General features: G+C 31.6%; 1 protein-coding gene across 1 annotated transcript in view; it reads left to right on the plus strand.

The window, feature by feature from the left end:
• Positions 1–16450, plus strand: part of FSIP2 (fibrous sheath interacting protein 2) — a 92793-nt gene that overhangs the window by 4172 nt on the left and 72171 nt on the right. The window contains exons 3-9 of the mRNA XM_038001871.2: positions 137–298; positions 1344–1433; positions 2447–2586; positions 3686–3827; positions 4327–4437; positions 10836–10956; positions 13289–13369. Coding sequence (XP_037857799.2) covers positions 137–298; positions 1344–1433; positions 2447–2586; positions 3686–3827; positions 4327–4437; positions 10836–10956; positions 13289–13369 — 847 coding nt within the window. The remainder of the gene's footprint in view (positions 1–136; positions 299–1343; positions 1434–2446; positions 2587–3685; positions 3828–4326; positions 4438–10835; positions 10957–13288; positions 13370–16450) is intronic.

Consider the following 16450-nt stretch of genomic DNA (forward strand, 5'->3'; position numbering starts at 1 on the left):
AATTTTTCTGTGGCTGTTTTTCCCCACTTCAGATTCTTCTGACACATTTTATTTTCGATGAATGTTCTAATCATTTTGATAGATTTTTAAAGTGAAAATGCATTAATTTTACGTATTTTTGAATCTGTGTTTGCAGCTTTTTCGACCTTCTTATGGTTTTAACCTGACTGATCCCTATTGTCGACTTTTGGAAACCCAGTATAAAAGCCTCCATGATCCACATTTAAAAGCATACTATAGGCGCAAAGATATTTTGAAGAGATTAAAGAAAGGTGGCTACATCACCAGCAATAATAAAGTGGGTTGAAAATCACTTCTTTTTTTAATCAATTAAACACTTTAAAACATCATATAAACTTGTTTCTATACCTCACTTGGGGGGCCTGTGTCACTTTTAACTTGGTCATGAGACAATATTTAACAGGCAGTTCTATCAATTTCTCAGTATTTGAATCAAGAGAAATCAGACAACAGTTGTTGCTAAATGAAAGTACTTCTTCTTTCACGTTTTTTCTTTGTAATACCAAAAGATTATTGACAAATAACTTGAGAACACAAAGATATATTAATTTTCCCATATGTATAATAGCCGCCTTTCTCTGACTTTAATGGCACTGTATACTTGTCAAGAATTATGTTCCATATATTTTTAAAATCTTGAGATGAAATAGAAACTTAGCAAAATTCAGTCTGTTAGAACCTTCATAGAATATATCCTTATTGGAGTTGAACAATGTTATTACACTTAAAATTATAATCCAGTTACAGCTAATTGAAATTATTACTGTGATAACTCTAATTGTATGGACTAAACTCCTTTTACAATATAAGTAATGTTAATAAAGCAATATGTACATATTTTTTTAGAGACAGGTTCTCACTTCGTTGCCTACACAGGAGTGCAATGGTGCAATCATGGCTCACTGGTGCCTGGACCTCCTGGGCGAAAGCTGTGTTCCTGCATCAGCATCCTGAGTAGCTGGGACTACAGACACAGGCCGTCCGAGCTGGTTAATGTTTTTTTTTTTTTAGAGATGGGGTCTTGCTATGTTGCCCAGGCTCATCTCAAACTCCTGAACTTAAGAGATACTCCTGCCTCAACCTAAGTAATGTTTTTGGATAGAAATTTCTTGCTGATTAACAAATGCTGAGAGATACTACTTACAAGATTGTTAGCAGTTTATTACTCTTTATGCCAAAATGTCATCGAATTTTATGTCACTGCTATTAAAGTGATTTTTAAATCAATTTAATGATTTAAAGAATATATTTAAAATATTTATATATTATTAACATACTTAACATTTTTTTAAATATCCATATGTTTTCATTTTTGTTTGTAGGTTGTATGTACCTTGAGAGAATTGAATAAGTACAGGCAATATCTTACCAGTTTAAAATTAGACTTTGAGAGAAACTATCTAAGAGAACAAGTAAGTTCAATACTTAAATTTGGTTTATTTACACAGAGTTTGGAAGAAATTCTTGTTTATATGTAGAGTGTTCTTTTAATCATATTTTGACCCTTTATTATTGACAAAATAATTAAGTATTTTTTCCAAGTGAAAATTTAGAGTAGGAATAAACAATATTTGAATTTTGCTCTATTTGGCCAAGAATGGGAAAGGGACTGGGTCATCTATCAACACACCAGTGGTAGCTGGCATAATTCAATAATTAAATTGCTAGTCAGATATATTGTTTCCCCCAGAGCTAAGGCCAATAATAAACATCTCTTGTGGCAGAAAGATTCTTAAGTTGAAAGCTAAAACAGTTTGAGCTATAGGAAAAGAACAATAAATACCTGTAGTGTTCTACAGTGATTCAAGAATATGTACACTCTGTGTTTGTACTCATACATGAGCACCTGTATTCATTCAGTAAAAATGTTGTTCTTGAATGTGAAATAGAATGACTGGGTGTAGAGTGAATGGTTATGGATAGTGACTTCCTTTAGATTTTTGACTCAAAGATGTGTGTGTGTGTGTGTGTGTGTGTGCGCGCGCGCGCGCTTGTGTGAATTCAGATTTTAGGGTCAAGAGGTTTGCATCGAAATGAGAAAAGTGTATTTATATGAGTGTTTGCAAATGTATGTCCTAAAGATAAAAGAGTTAAATACAAACAAGAAAGACTTCGCTATATTTCTAAGTATTCTGTATTTTCCCCACTTCATTCTGTACCCAGTGTTTCTTCTCTGCTTCCTGCATATTTTTATTTACCTTATTTAGAATAGGTGGACAAATAAACTGAAATGTTTACCTTTTATTTTCAGAGAGATAAATCTTAATTTTGGTTAACTTGTCTGTGTCTTTAATGGATTCGAAATAGATGTAAATACAATTAAACAGAAATAAGCATTTATAAAATATAGGAATTTAAATGGTTTTATTTCGGGGAAATGTAAAAAAAAAATTATATATATGTAATACACACATTTCTTAAATAGAGAATACTTGCAAAACAGCTACATCATGTACCGGAAAACAATCAAATCCCTCAACATTGTGATGTTGCACAAGTCCAAAACTGGTTGTTAAAGGAGGGCAGTGAATCTATTAAGGACCAGGAGCGGCTAATGAGGCATAGGTAAGATTAAAGTTGATGCACATTTTATGTGTATGTTGTAGAACCAAATAAGCTGGAAAATGCTAGAAGGAATTGAAGACAATTTTTTAAGTACTAGACACCACTCTCCTGGATCCCTCAGAGTGGAGAGGAAGTAAGTGAAACCAAGAGGTGGAAGACTTTTCTACCAGAGGAGTTAGGGTTGCTGGAAGCCCAAGGGATAAGCCAAACTGGTTATTGAAAGAAAAATTAGATTCAAAATCTTTCTATATTAGAAGAGGAAGAGAAAGGATCTTTAACACATGCCTCAAACAATAACAGTTTTTTAAGATTCACCTTTAAGAACTGACAGCATTTTTTGAGGAAGTTAGTGCAAAGTCAAAAAAAGTAAGTTTGGAATAACTGATGCCAATATACAAATATGTGTTGTCTATAAAAAGGATTGTAAGCTCATTTAGATATGACTCAGTCATATTCAATCATGGCCATTCCACGGACAAGCCCATTTCTTAGGAAGTAAAGGATGTTATAGTTCTTTTTCCTGCACTAGGGATGGGGTAAGGAATTGGGCTTTTATTACCTGACTTTTATATTCATTCCACAGTTTCATTATGTGGTATTGTTGCCATATTACATATTGATGTACCAGAGATCCAGACTACAGATGAGAGATTTGTTCAAGGACTTGTAAATTACAAGGAACCCAGTGCCCGCTTTTTCTTAGAGAATTCAAATGTACTTTTTTTTTTCCCCACATTTGAAGTTACTGTTTCAGTTATTTCAGCCTTTTTTGCAAGGTCATACTCTTAAATCTACTGAGTTATGAAGGCTCACTTTGCAGAATGTCTTGAGTAACTTTGCTCTGCTTTTTACCATTATCTTTGCCATTATATCAGATAATTGTGTAGTGGAGAGACCTTATAATAAGTAAAACATGGTGAGATGGTGGGTTTGACTGTTTTAAAAGTTTATAAACAGTACTGATAGGAAAACAGTAAAATTCCTGTAATTCAAGAAATGAAAGGCAAGCAAGGAAGTGGTTTGGGAATGGCATAGCAGATGATGCCATCGTGAAAGAAACAGCCAATTCACCTTTAGTAATATTTACGGCCTTATTCAGATATTTGGATATGATAAGTAGAAAACTAGAACAACTTGAACGCACAGCAGAAGAACAACGCCTATTCCTGATGGATAGAGAAGAAAGACGACAGCGAGAGCATACAAGAAGAAAACTTACTCTTCGTAGAAAAATAGAAGAGGTGAGACATAACTTTAAAACATTAAGAGAAAAATTGTGTACAGTTGTTGCATTTGTAAATAATTTTAACTGTACATTGTACTGCTTGAAGTCATTTCAGTTCAAAATAATTTGTTACCATTAAATTTCCTTCATAGCTATAATATACAATTGTTACATAAAATAATGAGGTGGATACCACAAAGTATGTATATGAGCCAATTTCTGCTCTTAAAGAACAGTTAGAAAGTTAACTAGACACTATTTTACTCTCTTAATGCCCTTATTGTGGAGACAAATTTTTTTTTAAATTTAGCTTTAGTAAAAAATTATCATATTTGCATTCCTAATAAGAGTGCAGTAAGAAAAGTATATTCTAAACCCAATGTATGCCTTTCATTATGCTTAACCTGATTTCTATTAGGCTCTGACTTGTTTAATATACTTTTTGGTGGGACAAAATACAAAGATATTGTTGTGAAAGGAACACACACCAAGTGCAGTAACAATGTGATTTCTAGGAATGGAAGACAAAAGAGATGTTACTTCTGACAAGGATGGCAGAAGATGTTAAAAGAGAAGAGAAGATAGAAGAACAACGGCATAGAAACAGAGAAGAGAGTGACAGGAAGGTAGTGTGAGCTTTAACCTCTAACTTGAGCTGTTCGAAGAGAAGATTTTGTTTTGGTTTTTTGAAGTACAAATCACTTTGTGAGATGACTGTTGCCCAGTTACTCCAAATGATATGCATGATATAAAACTGAAAGCTATGGACATTTTTAGTATTATTATAATACATTTAGTATTATATTTAGTAGCTATGGACATTTTATACTATAGTATAAAAACTACTGCTCTATTATGTGATATAACTATTTTTGGCTTTATTTTTACACCATAAACTGTACTTGTAATTACTATGAAAAAATTAAATGACTGACTAACTTTTTTTAGAACCAGCAATTCTTTGTAGGATTTCTCAATTTTTCCTCACTGGTTAATTTTATTTAGCTTAACTTTTTATCTTTAATAATATATAAGATTTTGTGATTTAGAGTGTAAATTAATACAAAGAGAAAAACCTACCACCACCACCCTATCAACATTTTAGTTTCACACATATACACATACACCCCCCCCCACAATGTTTCCAATAATATTTATTTATTCCAATTAATAATTAAAAACATGTTATTATACCTCACAAGCCATTCTGTAGACTGTTTTTTTCATTTAACAAAATGTCATTGTCAACTTAGCATGTTGATAAATGTTGATCTAAAATTCTAAATAGCAGTTTTAGGTAGGCTATTGTTAACAAACCTAGGTGTGAGTGTAAGATTTACACAATTTGGTTTGTATTGATATATACTGTTACACAGCAATTTTGTAAAAATATTGAACGTTTAAATATGTATGCTTAACTTTCATTCTGTTTGTTACCTGTATCTTTCAGTACCATCAGAGACTCACTGCTCATTTTGCAGGTTCAACTTATTCCAATTTACCATGATTATTTTTCTTCTTTCTTTTTTGTTTTTCTTTCTTTTTTATTTTTATTTATTTATTTATTTATTTATTTATTTATTTATTTATTGTAGAGATGGGTTTTTGCTATGTTGCCCAGGCTGCTCTCGAACTCCTGAGCTCAAACGATTCTCCCACCTTGGCCTCCTGAAGGGCTAGGATTACAGGTGTCAGCCACCACACCCAGTCACAATTAGTAATAATATAATCTAATATTCAGTTTTTCACTGTTTTTCAATGAGAAGTCTCACCAAGTTGTCCTCTTCGTTTTGCTCTAAAACTGCACATCTCTGAAAGTATCTTTGTTTTCCAGAAGCAATTGAATGCACTAGATTCTTCTCCTTTTGCCTAATGTCAATTACTACCCAAAGAATGTTGGTCAGTTTTAGTGAAGACTAACACAACTGATCAAAATCAGCCTGGGAGGAGTGACCATTAGACGTAGTCACTGACTGTAAGCATGATAACACCACAGGCTGCCTAAACTGTGCTAATGGTAGAGCCATTTGAACATTGATATTTCCAATGGAGTTATTTTACAATTGTCTTTTGTGAATCTTGTTTTACTATAAGAAATTTTGAATTCCTTTGTGTTTCATAATATTTTTATGTCATGATTTTCAGATTTGACATAATTTTTCACTGCAAATTATCTTGTTATATTATAGTTTAGATTTTGCTCTTAATATCTTTGTCAAAAATTATTTGTGTGGGTCTATTTTTGGACTCTCTTCTATTCTTTGACCTATTTGTTTGATTATTGTACCTTTAATAATTCTTTGAATCTGTCATGCCAGTCTTACACGTTTATTTTTCTATTTCAGTTGTTTTAGTTAATCCCAAGCCCTTTGTATTTCCATATAAATTATAACATCAGCTTATTAATTTCTACCAAAACGTCTTGCTGAGTTTTTAAATTCGATTTGCGTTAACTCTATAGGTCACTTTGGGCACAATTTACCTCTTGATAATATTGAGTCTTTCAACTCATGAACGACATATGTCGCTCCATTTATTTAAGTCTTCTTAATTTCTCCTAACAGTGCTATGTAGCTTGCAGTGTACTGTTCTTATGTATCTTTTCATAGATTCATCCCTAGGTATTTCATATATTTTATGCTATTATAATTTATATTTCTTAAATTTCAAACTTTGAATACTTAATGCTAGCATTTAGAAAAACATCTGATTTATTTATATTCATCTTGTATCTTGCATTGTTACAAATCAATAATCAGTTCTAGTAGTTTTTTCTAGATGCCAATTAATAGTCTACATAGATGATCATTTCTGTGAATAAAAGGAGTGTTATTTCTTCTAATGAGTTCCTTTAATTTTTTTTTTTTTTTTTTTTTTGCTTGATCACACTGCCTGAAACCTTCAGTATAATGTTGAATAGGAGCAGACATACTAGCTATTTTTGACTGGTGATTTGCTTGTTAGTGACTCTCTTTGCTAGTGATCTCAAAGGGAAAAGATTAAGTCTGTCACCATTAATTATAGGGTTAGCTGTGGGTTTTTTTACAGGTGTCATGCATTAGGTTGAGGAAATTTTCTTATATTTCTAGTTTGCTGAACATTTCTATCAGAAAGGGATGTAAGATTCTGTCAAACATTTTCTTCTGTGGTTTTATTGAATTCATATGTAGGTTTTCTTTTGTGGTTCATTGCATAGTAGATAACATAAATTGATTTTTGAATGTTGAATGAATCCTGAACAAAAGATCCTTAAAGCAACATACTTGATCTGATTTACATATTGTTATATTAAGTTTGCCAACATTTTGTTTAGAATTTTGCCCTAGAGATGTTAGTGCAAAATGTAGTTTTCTTGCACTACTCTTCTCTGATTTTGGTATCAGGGTAATGCTGGCCTCATACCATAAATCTCTATGTATTCCATCTTCAGATTTTTGAAAACATTATTTTAGAATTGGTATTGTTTATTTTTTATGTATTTTATGGAATTTATCAGTGAAGACATTTGGGTATGAGGCTTATTTGTGGGAAGATACGTAACTACATACCTATTCAAAACATTATTTTTTAAAGTTTTGATAGTGTATTCTAGTAATTTTTTCATTTCATTTGAATTGTGGGATTTATTTACAAAGTTGTTTATAACATCCCTTTGTTATCCTTTACATATTTCTAGACCCTGGTGATGTCACCCACTCTCCTTGCTTATATGGTAATTTGTAACTTCTTTTTTTCCTTATCAGTCCTGGCTAGAGTTGCTTTTTCTTTTTCTTCTTATTTCTCTTTTTCTGATTTTCTCAAACTGCTAGTTTTTAGTTTTAATGAATTTCTCTGTTTTTTTTTTTTTCTATTTTGTTTATTTCTATTCTGATATTTTTGTTAAATACCTTTCTCTCTTTAGGTGGAAGTCATTAATTCAAGACCTTTCCTCTTTTCTAATACAGAAATTTAGTACTCTAAGTTCTTCCCTAACACTGGTCTATCAAGAGTCTCCATATTTTTTTTTATATACAGTGTTTTTATATTTATTCAATTCAAAATAGTTTAATTTCCCTTTTAATTTTATGTTTGATTCATTGGTTTTTTAAAAGTGTGTCATTTAGCTTCTAAATATTTGGAGTGTGTCTAAGATCTTTCTGTTATTGATTTCAAATTTACTTTTATTTTGGTCAGAGAAAACTTTTATTTCCCAAATCTTTTTAAATACATTGATACTTATTTTATCTTCCCAAACTCTGGTCATTTTGGGTAAATTACAAATGTATACCTGAAAAAAAACTTCTTTCTACTGTTGTTGGGTGAGGTATTTTATAAGTGTTCTCTAGATATCAAGTTCATTGATAGAATTGTTGAAATCTAAATCCTAGCTGAATTTCTGTCTACTTGTTCTCTCAATTATTGACAGAGTTATTAAATCTCTGACTATATTTTTGGATTTGTCTAGTATCTCAGTTTTTGTTTTATTTGAAGCTCAGTATTAGGTTTAAAAATGGCTAGAATTGTTATGTCTGTTGGTGATTTGATTTTTTTTATTGTTATGAAAACATTTTATTTTCCTCTGTTATTATTCTTTGCTCTAGTATTACAGGTAATATTAACATTGCCACTGCAGCTTTATTCTGATTACTGTTAGCATGGCATATTATTTTCTTGTGTTTTACTTTTAAGACCAAATTTGAGTCTTTATTTTTCTGTGTGTGTGTGTGTCTGTGTGGCTACTATTCATATAGATGGGCTTTGGTTTCATATCAAATCTGATGACTGCCTATAATTAAGGTGTTTGTAGCATTTACATTTAGTGTGATTATTAACATGATTAGTTTTATGTCTGTCATATCATTATTTGTTTTTAATTTGTCTCATCTATGTTCATTTCTTCATTTTCTGCCTTTTTCTTTGGATTTTTAATGATCCCTTTGTATCTGTTTTGTATATTGTTTCTTCGTTTGAAATTTACCAGTTGCTTTAAGGATTATAGTATATGTCTTTAACTTATTAGGGTAGATCTTAAAGTGCTATTATACTATATTATACTATTTCAAATATAGTATAAGACCCTTACAATATTATGCTTTATTTTTCTCCCTGTGGCCTTTATGCTATTTTGGTCATTCATTTTATTTATATACATATACGTAATAAATCTGACGATACAACATTGCTGAGTTTGTCTAAACAATCATTTATCTTTTATCATGATGTAAATAAGTCATATATTTGGCCATATACTTAAAATTTTTTATGTTCTTCATTCTTCTTTTTTTGTATACCCATATTTTCATCTGCTATCATTTTTTTTTCTGTCTGAAGGACTTTCTTTAACATTGATCCTAGTACAACTTAATTTTCTATGTCTGCAAAATACTTATACCTTTATTTTTGAAAACTTTTTTTTTTGAGTGTATATTGGTTAACATCAACTGGGTATAGAATTCACCATTGACTACTTTTTATTCTATTTTAGTACTTTAAAGATGCTCTTTCACTTTCTTCTCTACATTGATTTCAAGAGGAAATCTGCTGTTTTTAAACTTTATTTTTCTCTATGTAACATAATTTGTTTTTCTGGTAACTTAAAAAAATTTTTTTATCCCTAGTTTTGAGAAATTTGATTATTATGACTTGGTGAAATTTTTCTTGTTTTCTATGCATTAGTATTTTGGGCTTCTTGGACCTGTGGGTTTATGGTTTTCATCAAATTTAAAACATTTTAGGATATTATTATCTAATATTTATTTTATCTTTTCTCTCCTCTCTTCAGGCATATTAGGCTGCTTGAAGTTGTCCCATATCTCACTGAAATACTTTCATTTATTCACCTGTCTGTGTTTTCTTTTGGATGGTTTCTCTTGCTGAATTCCCATTATCTAATCTTCTGCAATGTCTATGCTGCCATTAATACATCCATGGTATTACTCATCTTACATATTTGGAAATTGCTTTCAGACCTTGTTATATCTTCCATATCTCTTCTTCACTTTGTTTATATACATATTACAATTATGCTACTGTATTGTTTCTGTCTTTAATTCCAACATTTGTGTCATTTTTGAGTCAATTTCAATTGATCAATCTACTTCTTTTATAAGTTATATTCCCCTGCTTCTTTATGTGCCTAGTATTCTTTGATTGGATGCCAGACATGAATTTTAGTTTGTATACTGAATATTTTTATGTTCTTATAAATATTCTTTAGCTTTTTTGATGTAGATAATTTATTTGGAAACAATTTGATTGTACAGGTCTTGCCTTTTATGATTTGCTGGTAGGGTGAGAGTCATGCTTTATCTGGCTTTTCCTACTACTTTCCTAGTAGTTATTTCCTACTACTGAGTTAAGATCCATCTTAGTACTCTACTCAATGCCCTATGACTCATGAGGTTTTTTTCAGTATAGCTTTCCAGTGAAATATTTCTAGGGGGAATAGGCATGTTTTCTATCCCTAGATAGCTTCCAGTGGCTGTTTTCTCCAATCCTTTAGGAAGATCTTTCCTGTAGTTTTTTTTTTTTTTACATAAGCTAATCCATTTTCTTGCTAAATACTGCAATAACCCTCTAAAAATCTCTGGGGTTCTTTCTGTATGGATTTATCTTCTTTCTAGTACATTCATTACAGGCCCAGAAATTCACAAAGGCAAGTCACATTTTATGTACTATATTATGTTTATCTCTGGTAGACCTGAGTGATATTTGGTTAAACCCTCAGTAATCTTCCAATTGAAGATGATTGAGAAATTACTTAAACTCACCAGGACAGCTATGGATAAGATACCCTGTCTGATCAGAAACTGGATTAGTTCTCTGATGGTATGTAGAGAGGTAAATTGCATACATGTTAAATATATTCTTTGTGTTTGATCACAAAAGAAAATTTGCCCCTTACTACTCTCTTATTTTTGTAACATTACAAATCAAGACAGAACTGATTATCCATTTTCAATATATTGTCACATTTTAAATAATTTGTTTTACATTTCTAGATAGCAAGTTAATATTAACCAGTATATTTTCTTTAATATTGTAGAAACAAGATCTTCTAGAGAAAAAAATGGCTTATCATTTACAAAAAATGCAAGATACTGGCTTTAAAGGAGAAGATATGGGAAAAAATACATTTAAATACAGAGGTCGAGATGGAACACGTGGTGAATGTGAGAACATTAAAAGATAATGTAGCTAAGTAGGAAATGCTTATCTATGTAAAAATCCTTGTGTAATACTCTGTGTACTTACACTTGCTACTCCTTTTGTGCCAGACACTGTTCTAGGTATTTCTGTGTTACAGTTCAAGTTAAAAAGTAGGCATATATGTAACAATGATAACAAATTGTAACAATCTCATCAATTGGCTGAGGAGACAGGCTTGCCTATACTGCATTTGTAACTAACCTCCCTATATTTAAAATAACTACTAAAATGATACAAACTTGTATCTAAGATACTGCTATTATATACCAACATGGTGTTCTATTATGTTGCCAACCAGTAAGAATGGGAAGAGATACAGAATTAGGAAAAAAAGAAGGAAGAAATAAATGAAGAAAGAAAAATGAAGAAAGTTTAAAAGGGGGAATGGCTTTGTTTCGCCCAGCCTCTACCAGCTTCCTTTATTTATAACATTATAAAATTACAATGGGTTTTTGTTTTCTGATACTAGATAAAATTTCATGGCCAGAATGCAAAATGTAGACTTGTTTTAACTATCTTTGACTGTGTAGTATCAGGAAAGAAACTGATTATTTTCCATGCAGCTATCATCATAGTATCTCATCAATCCCATTTCTAGGTCAGAGCTTTCCTGTATCACTCCAGTAGATTACCAACTAGCCTCTGTTAAGTCTTCTTTTTAGCTGCCTCAAATCCATGTACCCTTGCTTGTTACATTTAAAACTCTGTTCTGGTGGTTTCTTCCTCCACCCTTAAAACTATTATTGATTAAATGAAGCTCAGACTGCTTCAGCAAGCATTTATCAGCATCTAGAGTTCAGTCTTTACCTAATTTTTTAACTATTTTACACTACATCCTTGAAGATGGCAGCTATGATCTAGTGGTGATATGCACAGGCTCTGAAACTGGATTGTAGAAGTCCAATCCTGTTTTATCATTTTCTAGCAATGTTATGGCTTGTAAATTACTTAACTTCCCTAAGCCAGTTTTGTTATCTGAAAACAAAGATAATACTCCTAGATAATTCCTATAAAGAGTGTAAAAATTCTAGTATATAGTAAGAACTTAATTTATTTTGTTGTTTAGTCAAATTAGACTACTGATCATTCCTAAAACACATATTACTTTTCCGACTTCTCTGCCTCTCTGTATCCAATTTTTCTCAATTTAGAGTGATCTGATTACTATCTCCATTTATCAAAATCCTACAGTTACTTAAGCCGCACTGTAAATTACATGCCAAAAAGTCATTGTTGATAACCCTAACTGGAAGGCCCCTCTTCTGTGAATCTCTCAAGTAATTTGCACCACTTTTAATTCATTTATTACATACTTACCGCTGTCTTAATCGTTTATAATAGTAAACTCCCACCTTTGTATTCAATAGAACACCATTCAAAGCATATACACTAAGTACATGTTTGCTAAATTGATTAATTCGATCTACTTAGTTCATTGAGGCAATAACAGCAATATCATGCCTCATATATGAAATCACTTCAGTAACTATAAAAATTCCTACCTCTTCATTAACTTTCTCATATGGTAGGAAGAATTTAAGTAGCTTAAACATTTGTTATTTAAATACAGTGTTGAAGAAGTCATATGTAAATGAGTTTAGTTTATATTATCAAAGTGACAGAATAGAAAGAATATCCATGGCACAAATTAAATTGAATTATACCACTATTGTAATGTTGTTATCTTCCAACAAGTAGACAACTTTTAGTGGGACAAAGTAAAAGAAAGGAAATATCAGAATAATTTGCTCAGTGATCAGTGAATGGGGAAACAGATCACTCTCATGGTTTACATCTCTAATAACAGCCCCTTGAGCACACATGCAGTGAGTAACTTTTGCCACCCCAATAGTTAGGAAAGCAAAACTATAATTATATTTATCACAAAGAAGGGAATATATATGTGCATTTGCTTATGCCAGGCAGCAAGGCATATCCAAGAATTACAACAATCACTGTGGACTACTGAGTCTTCAGCCCAGCCACTATGTTGTTATGCACCCAGATGGATATTGACATGTTTCAATTGAGCCAGGTGCAGATTTCCTTTTCTGCTAGAAAAACATTCTATCCTTCCAAGTGTATCTTTTAATATTAAGGGATAATATGTCAAGAATTGTCTTTTCTCCCATTTCATATCTCTCTATCTTCTCCAATTTCTCTCACAATCCCACATACAGACTAGCATATAGTTCAGCTCCTCTTGGACATAAAAAGATAAGTAGTCTATCTTGGGTAATTCTGTCATCATCATAAGTAAAAATAAATGTTTTATTATGTTTCTTTAAGCTTCTCCAAAGAATAAAAAGAAGACTTCTGAAGATATAATGTTAGTTTATCCTGCTGGAGACCAGAATAGAGAAACACGTGGTAAGTGAATATTGTGACAAGAAACACTAGATACTAAACAATAATTTGGGGAAAGACAGTTTTTTTTAACAACTTCTTTCACTTAAATGCAGACAAATCCTCTGTTTTCTTTTTGTCAAATGACTGATTTTGAGTGATGCTTATCAAGAGCTATGTGGCCTTTATTAGTTTTAGAATTTGATAACTAGATAATTGATTTACTGTTTTGAACCTGACATTATATTATTATTTTAGAAAATTAAATGAAGGTTCTGTTACTATTAAATATATAATACAGCATGCCTACCAACTTATAGAAAATATTTTTGCTCAAAATAATCTCAGAAAACGCTGAAATATGTCAGAAATTAAGTACGTTTACTCCAGATTCACTGTGGCTTTTACTGTAACATCACCTTATTATCTTTTAACTTATGTCACTTCATGTTGTTCATTAGAGCTCACTGAAAGACTATAAGCCCAATTACAATATAAAAATCCTCCAAAAATATATTACCAGAGTATGACTGTTCAAAAGTTGAACAGTATAACTAATTTCCCATTATTAAATTTCAAAGAAAAATTAACATATAAATGTTAAATTTCTTGGCCTTATTGGTTAAAAAATAAAAGAAATACTGTTTAAAATCTTTTCTTCCCAAGTATGCAATTTGCTTAGTTTTCATCAAGAATCAGAAATGTTGGAATAGATAGGGTTGCCTTAGCCTAGGATGTCTTTCTGCCTCAGAATCACTGAGGTTCAGTTAATTTTACTCCAAAGTCCATGGGTACCATTTTTAAAGTTCAGCTTTTACAACATACCAAAGGATTATTTACAACTGGCAAATTTATGGCAATACCAGCTCTACATCTTATACTGCATGTAGACAACAAACTGAATTATTAATTTCTAAAGCAGTTATCTCAAGCAAACTGATCCTGTAAAAATCTAGTGTTGAATGCATCCCAGACTTATCTTACTGTTGTCAAAGAATCTCAGTGACATTTCAGGAAAGGATGGTCAATGGAAAATACTGTTTTTAGCCTCACTGTGATACCAGTTTATTATGACAGTTGTCTGGAGAACAGACCTGTAAATTTAATTAAGCATGGTTGGGAGAAATATCCTATTAAAAGATGAAATGTAAAGTAATGTGATTCATATCAGAATTGTGTGGAGCAGGTTATGTATATCTCCTCTCCAGTCTCAGTGAAGGGTATGTGAGTCATTGTAGTCTTTTTGTGAATTTTAAAAATACACAGTAGTGCCATCACAGGTCATCATATGTTTTTAGAGGTGCTCCTTTTTCCCATTCACCATAATCAGGTCTTCCTGGTTTCCATTTCATCATTGAGTCATGAGTGTAAACTCTGTGCAGTGTCACATCCTTTATACTCTTATGAGAAATTTGCCCCACGCGGTTTTGGAGCTGGTGATTCTCCAAGTAGAGTTCAAAGTGAATTTCCTGCTCCAGCTTCTTAGCTTGTCTGTGTATTTTTTTCATTCCTAGAAAAGATCTCAAGGCATTTATTTTGGTTTTTAAATTACCCTAAAGCAAAATGGAACATTTTTACAATTACATGTATAAACACATGTACAGATTTGTGTAACCACTGTCACAATCACATGTAGAACAGTCCAGCATTCCAAAAATCTCCCTCATGCTGTTTATTTGCAGTCACACCCTCCTTCCTCCAACTAATACTCCCAAATTACCTCTGGTATTATTAGTTATGTTGCCTCTGGGATTATTATCAAATAGTAATATGTTCTCCTGACTGTAGTTCATTTTCTGTTGGAAAATGTCATATAAATGGAATCATACATTTTGTAACTTTATAAAAATATCTTCTTTTACTCAACATAATACCTCTGAAATTCATTCAAGTTATAGCATGTGTCAATGGTTTGTTCCTTTCCATTGTATGGATGCACCAGAGTTTGTTTTTTTCATTCTTCAATTGAAAGAAATTTGAAATTTTGGATTGTTTCCATGTTTGGATGATTATGTATAGAATGACTAGAAGTACAGTTGATGTTTGAACATCAAGGGGTGAGAGTTGAAGCACGGACCCACTGCACAGTAAAAAAAATTACATTTAACTTTTGGCTCCCCAGAAACTTACTAACAGCCCACCGTTGACCTTACTGAAAACATAAACTGTCGAGTAACACATATTATGTATGTTATCTGTATTATATACTGTAATCTTACAATAAACTAGTGTTATTAAATTGAAAAAGTCATAGGAAGAGAAAATGTAATGTATTTACTATTTATTAAGTGAAAATGGATCATGGTTTAGGTGTTCATCTTCATTGTCTTCATGTTGTAACACCTCTGGCCCGTGGAAGTGCCTTTGTTATAACTCTAGAGGTATTTTTGGCGTAACCCTAGTGGTTGTTGATAGTTTCCTTGCTACCTGAGAAAACAGGAAGATCCTAGCTTATCTTGTACAAATCTAGTTGCTTTGGCAACTTTGGAAATATAAAGTGATCATCGATAGCTGGGCCTATTTGTAAACATTCTCTTCCATTCTATTGATGTATTTATCTGTCTTTATGCAAATACCTCAATTTTCTTCATTATTGTGGCTTTATAATGAGTTTTGAAATTCAGTAGTTTGAGTTATCCAATGTTAGTTGTTATACTAGGTTGACTTGGTTATTCTAGAGCCGTTGCATTTCTATACAGATTTTAAAAACAGCTTGCCAACTTTTACAAAATACTTTGCTGTGATTTTGTTGGGATTCACTTTTCCTTTATTTCTCTCTGTCCAGTACAAGGTTGAACAGCAATGGTGATTGTGTATATCTTAATATTGTTCTAAAACATAAGGGAAGGTGATACATATGAATTAGGATATTAGCTGTAGATATTTAAACATAGCCTTTGTTAGAAAAAGACATCCCCTTTTTTCTTAGTTCACTAAGAAGTTTTATCATGAATGGGTGTTGAATTGTATCATATTTTTTCTGCGTCTTTGACGTAATCACATGAATCTGCTCCTTTTTTCTGTTTATATTATATATTATTTTGATTTTTGAATGAATCAAATTACTTTTGATTTTCTTCATTCCTTGGATAAACCCTACTTATT

Source organism: Chlorocebus sabaeus, chromosome 10, assembly GCF_047675955.1.
Source record: "Chlorocebus sabaeus isolate Y175 chromosome 10, mChlSab1.0.hap1, whole genome shotgun sequence".
In the NCBI taxonomy this organism is placed as follows: Eukaryota; Metazoa; Chordata; class Mammalia; order Primates; family Cercopithecidae; genus Chlorocebus; species Chlorocebus sabaeus.